Genomic DNA, 7,784 nt, shown 5'->3' on the forward strand with positions numbered 1-7,784 from the left:
TTTATAACTGATGTTATTATATTTATGCTACTTCAGTTTAGGGGCCTAATAATAAACAAGCCAGTGGACATACCATAATTTACTTTATCATTCCCTGATAGATGAAAATTTAGGTTTCCTAATTTTAGAGCTACAAATGGTGCTGGGTCAGATGTCTTTATGTTTGAAGATGCCTCCATATTTAGGTTTGTTCCTTTAGAACTCTTTCCTAGAAATGTGTCCTTTTAGGTTAACGTGTATAAATATTTTTAGGCTCCTGACATATTAACACCCACATCTAATTCCTCTTTATGACCTTCAACTTGTGTTTAACCCAGTGACCCTTGTCACTCAATGACTACTTGATGAATGGATAAATGACAGAAACGTGACTCATGCTTTCTAGTCCTCTAGCGGAGATTCTTTAATTCAGTGTCTTGCCTTTAAGAAAGGCTGTGGCACCTTCCACGGCATCATCTCATCTACCCCATCTGTGTGGTTACAGCCGAGGAAGCACAGAAGTTCCAGCTCTGTGGAAAGGGCAGGGCTGGAGAGTTCAGGTACCAATCAGCTTCTATGGAAAGGGACCAGCTAAGAATAGGCCTGGGTCAACCACACTCTTCTCTCCTCCTGCTCTTGGGGGAAACAATTGCCTCACAAGAAACCAGAACAACTCATGAGTTGCGGGCTGAAACTTATAGCTCAGAGAAGCTATTCTTGGATATCCTGAACTGTGGTCTCTTGGGACCCTGAGTTGTGCAACGCTCAGCGTGACAACACTGCTATGTTTAAAAATTTCCCTCCTCACCCCCAGATTCCATTTCCCCATCCATAGGGCTGCCTATAAAGAGCAGAGGAGATGGCTTTGTGCTCCAGAAGGACACAGCCAGCAGTGAGTGCCCACTCCCATCTCTGCTCTCCTGCTACTCGAGCCCACCCGCCACGTGCTCAGCATCATGAAGGTTCCCGGGGTTGCCCTTGCCGTCCTCTGCACCATGGCCCTCTGCAGCCAGGTCTTCTCTACACCATGTAAGTCTGCTCTGGGTGTCCCCACTCTCTGGCCACGCTCAGACCACATCTATCTTTACTTGTGGTCTTGAGAACCGCCAAGACAAACTAGACCTTCTTAAAGGGTTACATACCAACTTTGCTTTTTTCTTATAAAGGGTTCTTAGCTAGCCTACTCCCCATATCTGGGTAGAATAGGGGATTATCAGTTCCATTTTACAGGTGGCAAAACAGGGACCTAAGGAAATAAGTTTGCAAGAGGCAGAATCCAAGTCTAGTTACCTCCCACTGGTGTCATTCTTCCACTAACTCACCCTAGGTCACCCCAAGAGTGCTGTCCATTGGATGTGTTAGGAGAGATGGCCAAAGTTTCTTTTTTGCTGGGGTATGGCTTCTTGAACCAGACAAAATTTCCTGAAGGGAGACGAGATAAGAGAACAGTCTGTTTGGATGTCTGGCTCACGAAGGGAAAGACAGCACCCACAATGAAGAATCAATGAGAAAGAAGGACATAGACACAAGGACAGTGATAGGGATATTTCTAGGCAAAAAATGCCCAGTGACATCTAGTGACCTTGTCTCTCAGCCCACACCCTGAGCAAGGCTGTCTCCTCCATGTCATCCTCTCTCTCTCTCTCTCTCTCTCAGGGACTAGATCTCAGATCTCATCTTTTCTTCTTGACTCAGGCTCATTCTGTCCCTTCCTCTACAGTTAGCGCTGACATCCCGACCTCCTGCTGCTTCACCTATATCAACCGGCAGCTTCCACGCAAATTCATAGTGGACTATTTTGAGACCAGCAGCATGTGCTCCAAGCCCGCTGTCATGTAAGTGTCAGTCTTCCCCAGCACCTCTGGGGAGATAGAGACGGTGTGAAGTGGAGGCAGTGCCCAAGGGCACAGACAGGCCACAGGTGCGATCCTGGGAAGGCCCCCTCCTCCAGGACATCCTATCAAGTATGCAGGACCCAGGTCTCTAAGGTGTGACCTAATCTGGCCAGGGGCTTGCAGAGTCAAGGAGGGCTGGCCCAGCCCAGAGGGAAGGGAGGGGAAGGAGAAGATGGCAGCAGGGTCCTCTGAGGGGCCCCCTGAGTCAGTGAGAGCAGCTCTTAGCACTGAGATAGGCAGAGGGCCCCTGAGAGAGTGGGCAGACCCTGAGATGTCTGGGGCAGAGAAGGATGCGGGGGTCATGGAGGGCCCCGGGTTCCCCTGCTGTATTCCTCAGTGTGTAATCCTCCTATCTTCTCCACAGCTTCCTAACCAAAAAACACCGGCAGGTCTGTGCCAACCCCAGTGAGGCCTGGGTCCAGGAATATGTCACTGACCTGGAGCTGAAGCCCTCAGTGGCCTAGAAGCTTTGAGGGACCCAGTGACCTCGGTGGGCCAATGCAGAACAGGGGCCTGAGTCTCGGAAACACCCCTGTAACCTCCACAGCTACCTCTCCAGTAGATTTGCTGCCAAACGCCCTTGCTCTGGAATTCTCCCTAACTTAAAATTTAATTTATTTATACTATTTAATTTTTGTAATTTATTTTGAATGTCACAATGTATTGGGGGCTGTTTGCTCCAAGAGGTTTCAGGATACCTTTTTCACCACCTCTCCCCTCCTCCTTCACTTGCACTGTGGTTGGTGACAATTGAATGACTGTCATAAGCTTGTTCTAGTCAGAGGTGATGTCAACACCGCCAGGCTGACAAATGTGTATTAAATGTTGTTGTTCGGTGCTGTGTTCAGCCCAGAGAAATAATAAAGATGCTGTTTTAAAAAAGTAAACTGGCATTGAGTTTGGTTTTGTTTATCTGGCAAGTCAGAATCACTGGTTGAAAAGAATTATAGGCAAAGAATGAGAAGGTGTGAAAAGGAGAGAAACTGGGAGAGATGGGAGGGGGGCCACCACAGAGATACTGTGCTTTACACTGGAGCCACATTTCTGGAACATTGAAAGTATGAATGTTTTTAATCAAATTGTAATGTACACACTCTAGGAAAATTCACTACTCGAATGGACATTAAGAACCATATTCATAGTATATATATTTATGATAAATCAAGCTTTCTTAATAACAGTTACTAACATATTGAGACTTACTCTAGGCTGAGTGCTTTCTACGCAGTGGCCACTTGATCCTCACAATGAAACAGTATAGCTTAAGTACTATTAATATCCTCATTTGACAGAAGAGTAAACTGGTGCTGGGGCTCAGAGAGGTTAAGCAACTTAGCCAAGATCACACAGCAAGTAAATGATAACAACTGAGTTCAAGACTTTGATATAACTATACATTATGCTCTTAACCACTAGCCAAGTCATTTTCCAAAATGCATTCCACCTGTACACAAATCACAAGCAATGATCAGAATTTTTAGATGTGAACCAGAAATTGATATTTGTACCAAGCTTATCAGGTTTTCCATATGCATGTTAACTAAGAACTACTGAAATAGTCAATAGGACTTACCATTCTTTTCCAAATGTGGTGTATATCTGCATATGGCAACAGGTATATCATACATTATGTTCCTTGAATCCATGTGCCACAAAATAAATGGCTAATGTTACAGGGAAAGACAACCAGCCTACCCATGGCAAAGGATTCTATTTACAGGTTTACGGAAAAAGCTGAGTTATTTATTAGCTAGATTGCCTGTGTTATAGCTTAACTACAAGAAATGTCCACTGAGCTAGAGTCCTGCTTGCCAAAGAAGGAGAAATGCAAGACCCTTGTGTGAAAACCAAACATGCATAACTTTTTATGAGCCATGATCATTTCATTTTGGTTAAAATAATCTCATTTTTACATATCCAAAATTAGTTGAAAATTGTAGTAATCAAACTCCTTAGAGTACAATTAAGCACTCCTAGTAAGCAAACATTAAGATGCCCAGATACGATTTGGCCTCGATAGCATTTGCCCTGACTCCATTTCTAGGAATCTATTTTGTAGCAACCCTGCCAAAGGACAGGAATACATAGGCACAAGGATAGTCTTCGCAGCATGATTTTTTAAAAGGCAAACAAATGGTAACGACCATCAATAAAAGATTAAATCGTAGAGGATTGAGATGCCCACCAATGGAATATCCCGCAATCAGTAAAAAGGATAACACCCATCTGTGTCTGTGGAAATGTGCATATTATGTGCAAAAGGTTCATATGCATATGTATAGTATATATAGTATAGTAGAGTATATGCATATATACTCTACATGTATGCTAAAGAACTATATGCATAAAATATTATTTTTGTTTATTTTTTAAAGCCACATACACATATATATTTGCAAAGGTAAATATTTGGAAAGATACATATCAAATAGCTAACTGTGGTTTCTTAGAGTAAATGGGATTAATATATTTTTTTAATGAGTTCTTATCCTTTTTATTTCCTGCTCTCCTTTTGTATTTGACTTTTTTTTTCAGTGAGTATGTATTGCTTTACCTCTCTGGTTTCATCTTACCTTACCTTTTGATGGGTGATATTCTACCAGGCGGGACCATTTTCCGATTGGGATTCTGAGTTGACACAAAGAAGACAGAGTTCAGCTTGGCCAGTCATAACAGTCCTGAGGCCATAATGGCTTTTATATCACGAGAGCAATGTAACGAACAAGTCCTTTTGCCCAAGGCTATTGTTAGCTCAAACACGCACACACGAAGCTCCCCACCAGCAACATTTTGTAATTCCCTTCCATTAGGAGAGCCCCATTCTCTATCACCATTACCATCCACACCTGTGATAAGTGAAGGCACTGTCAGGAGAACAAGAGGAATAGCATTTGTCTTCAAAGCAGCAGTGAGGGTGTCCCCATGTCTTCTCTGTTGGCTTCCAGCATCTTAGGAAAAACAAAATCTGCTCATTTACACTGAACTGTTTCCCAAGGTCCAGCAACCCAAAGCCACACGAGAAGCTTAACCAGCTCAACTCCCTAAATATAAGTGTTGTGAACAGAGCAATAGCACAAAGACCCCTGTGAGAGAAAAGGGAGAATGGGGTTGCATTGTTGACCAGTTTATAGGGCCTTTCAGAGTCTGAGACGTGACTGAGATCCTTGGTCAGCCTCCCCGGTTGACCTCCCTGGAGACTGTCCTCTATGGACACATGTGTATGCTGGGGAGAGCCCTTTTCCAGGGGCTGCCTACCTCCTGTCCAGATAAACTCGGAGCCTGGTGTTTGCCTTAGGTGTTGAGCAATCAATGGCCATTTGGGGCTGGTCTTGTGGTTTCTTTGGCAATGAGAAGCCTTCTAAGAATCGTAGGCGTCTAATCTTTTGCTTCTGATCAATGCCATGAGCTAGATAACCAGAAGCAGAGCAGTTGTCCAGCCCTATATCTTGCATTTTAACTGGGGCTGGGAATGTGTGCTTCCCAGTACAGGTCTCAATGCTACAGTCACCCCTACACCCCACCTCCTAGCCCTCTGGTGAGAGACCTCTGCCTCCATCTTGGCTGCTGCAGAGGTGAGACAATGTGGGGAAATGATAAATATTTGATATGCCATATCTTCCCATCACCTCTACTTTACATAAGAAAGACAAATATTTCCCGGGGCGGTGGGGGGGGGGGAAGGGGGTTAGGGCCACAGTTAGACCCCAGGTTTCTCTCCTATTAAGTCTCACACCTTCCTGCCTCTGTTCACACTAACTTTAGCTTGGAGTAAAAATTTCTGCATTTGCAGCCCTTCTATATTCCAGATTGCTGGTGACAGTCGACAAGTTGGAAAGGCTTTTCTTAGCAAAGCCGATATTTTTTTTCCTTTTCTGCTTTCAGGTGAGCCCATTTCAAGGTAGTCTAAACTCTTTCTTAAGGACCTTACTCCTGGATGCAAGAAGTAGCTATTATATTCCAATATTCTGAATCTTACCTATCAAATTCCTTAATGTTGCAACCTTAGTATTTGGCACAGGACTTTAGCACTGACACCCGACCGACCGCACGCAGTTCATCCAACAGTGGCAATACCAGGTAAGAGCAGTTCTCAAAAGGTGGTGCCCAGACCACAGCACGAGCAACACCTGGGAACTTATTGAAGAATGCAAATTACAAGCCCTCCTCCCCTCGTTAGAAGGTGTGGCAGAGTCATGTGTGTTTTAACAAGCCTCCAGGTGATTCCCACCCACGCCAAACTTTAAAAACCACTTCCATTTAACAAGGTCCTCACCAGATTCCTCCTACTTTTTCAGTTCAGCCAATCCCACTTCAGTCAGAGGCTGTTACTTTTTTTTTTTTTTTTTTTTTTTTTAAGCTGAGCCATCCTGCCACCCGTTGGCAGCTCAGCAGCCGCTCAGCTCGGGCTGGGACTCGAACCTCTTGCTCAGAGCTCAAACTCTTGAGCGAGCTCTTAACCAACTGAGCCACTTGGCCGGCCCAGAGGCTGTTACTTTTACCAGACCCTGGATTTCTGCACAGATACAGGACTCTGTATTTCTCAGGATGCTGGAAGTTTCAAGGAGGAAAACAAGCAAACAAACAAACCTAACTCAAAGAGGCTTGAATAAATGAAACTTGTCACCCCTAGACGGAAGGGTACATGGTGGCTCTGACTCCTGGCAAGGCTGGACGAGGCAGGCAGCCCTGTGACACCCCTCATGTCCTAGTATCTTCTCTTTCTGATCCCCCTCCCAGGGTGGGAGTCGCAGGATGGCTGCCAGTACCTTCCAGAAAGTCCTTGTTCATTTTCTTCAGGGGAGAGAGAGGCTGTGTCCCCATTGAGAAAAAATCACTAGGTTCTTTTGGATTTGACAGACTTATGTCAGAAACCCAATTCCTAACCAATTGCTGTGCTATGGGGATATGCAATTGCTGTTTCATTAATATGCTTAAGCTAATTAAGGCACATTCCTGGATTGTGGGTTGGATGAATTTCACATAAACTTAAAGTCTGAGAATCACGGGGAAGAGTGGCTTCCCAAAGGAACTATGGGTTTCTGATATCAGGGAGGATGTAGAATAGATGCTGGTCAGGAAAAACATGTTTTCATTATAAGTGTTTGTCTTTTTCATGTGGATTTTTTTTCTTGATATAAGAACACTAACACTTGGTATGCGATGGACATTTCTTCTCCCTTGCTCTCTAGATTAGAAACAATCTTCCACTTTCCTGAATTACTTTATTTTTAAAAAGGCGCTGACTTGTCTATTTCCTGTTGCCCTACAAATGACTACTGCCTAAATCTGAGGTTAAAAAAACAACAACATTAAGCTCCTCATGGTGCCAAAGTAACCACCAGAAAATGAAACTACATGTCTGCTCCAGGGCACACTCAGTAGGGTAGAACTGGGCCTGCCACAAGTCCACCTTGCTTCATATCAGCAGAAGACAGGGGACAGGGAAAATGAAAGCACTCTCAGACTAATGAGTCATCGTTACTGATAGTGCCAGTATTGAGGAAGAGAGAGGAGACCTTTAATATTAGAAGGCCAAAGAGGTAGATGACAGGGGACACCTCATACTTGTTGCTTCTATTTTCATTCTTTCCTGGGAACAGCATCCACAAAAAATATTATATGGAATTGACCACATCTGTGGACACCAGGTGGCTCCTGATTAAAATAAGCCAGTTTGCATCTTGGGTTTTTTAAAACTTATCATTATAACATAAGCATTTCCCATGTCATTGCATTATTTGTAAAGGCTCCCTAATAGCCAACCCAGTGAAGATGCCATAATTTTCTTCACCATTTCCATATTGTAGATGATTTAAGTTGAATCTTGTTTTAAATTGCTATCAATGTGCAAGGGACCAAATATTCTTATGCCTAAATATTTTTTCCATATTTAAAGTTACTTACATAGGA

General features: G+C 43.7%; 1 protein-coding gene across 1 annotated transcript; it reads left to right on the forward strand.

Moving 5' to 3' along the window:
• The first annotated feature begins 871 nt into the window (after window positions 1-871).
• Window positions 872-2,734, forward strand: LOC109379758 (C-C motif chemokine 3-like). Its single transcript, XM_019636629.1, has 3 exons — window positions 872-1,008; window positions 1,700-1,814; window positions 2,239-2,734. Exons 1-3 carry the CDS (start codon window positions 936-938, stop codon window positions 2,336-2,338), a joined length of 288 nt encoding a protein of 95 aa, XP_019492174.1. The 5' UTR covers window positions 872-935; the 3' UTR covers window positions 2,339-2,734.
• The last annotated feature ends 5,050 nt before the right edge of the window (window positions 2,735-7,784 follow it).

Source organism: Hipposideros armiger, unplaced genomic scaffold, assembly GCF_001890085.2.
Source record: "Hipposideros armiger isolate ML-2016 unplaced genomic scaffold, ASM189008v1 scaffold_29, whole genome shotgun sequence".
NCBI lineage: Eukaryota > Metazoa > Chordata > Mammalia > Chiroptera > Hipposideridae > Hipposideros > Hipposideros armiger.

Coding starts and splice junctions, on each gene's coding strand:
- LOC109379758 (XM_019636629.1), top strand. CDS start 936: ATGAAGGTTCCCGGGGTTGCCCTTGCCGTCCTCTGCACCATGGCCCTC. Junction 1,009..1,699: donor CCAGGTCTTCTCTACACCAT/GTAAGTCTGCTC, acceptor CTTCCTCTACAG/TTAGCGCTGACATCCCGACC. Junction 1,815..2,238: donor TGCTCCAAGCCCGCTGTCAT/GTAAGTGTCAGT, acceptor TCTTCTCCACAG/CTTCCTAACCAAAAAACACC.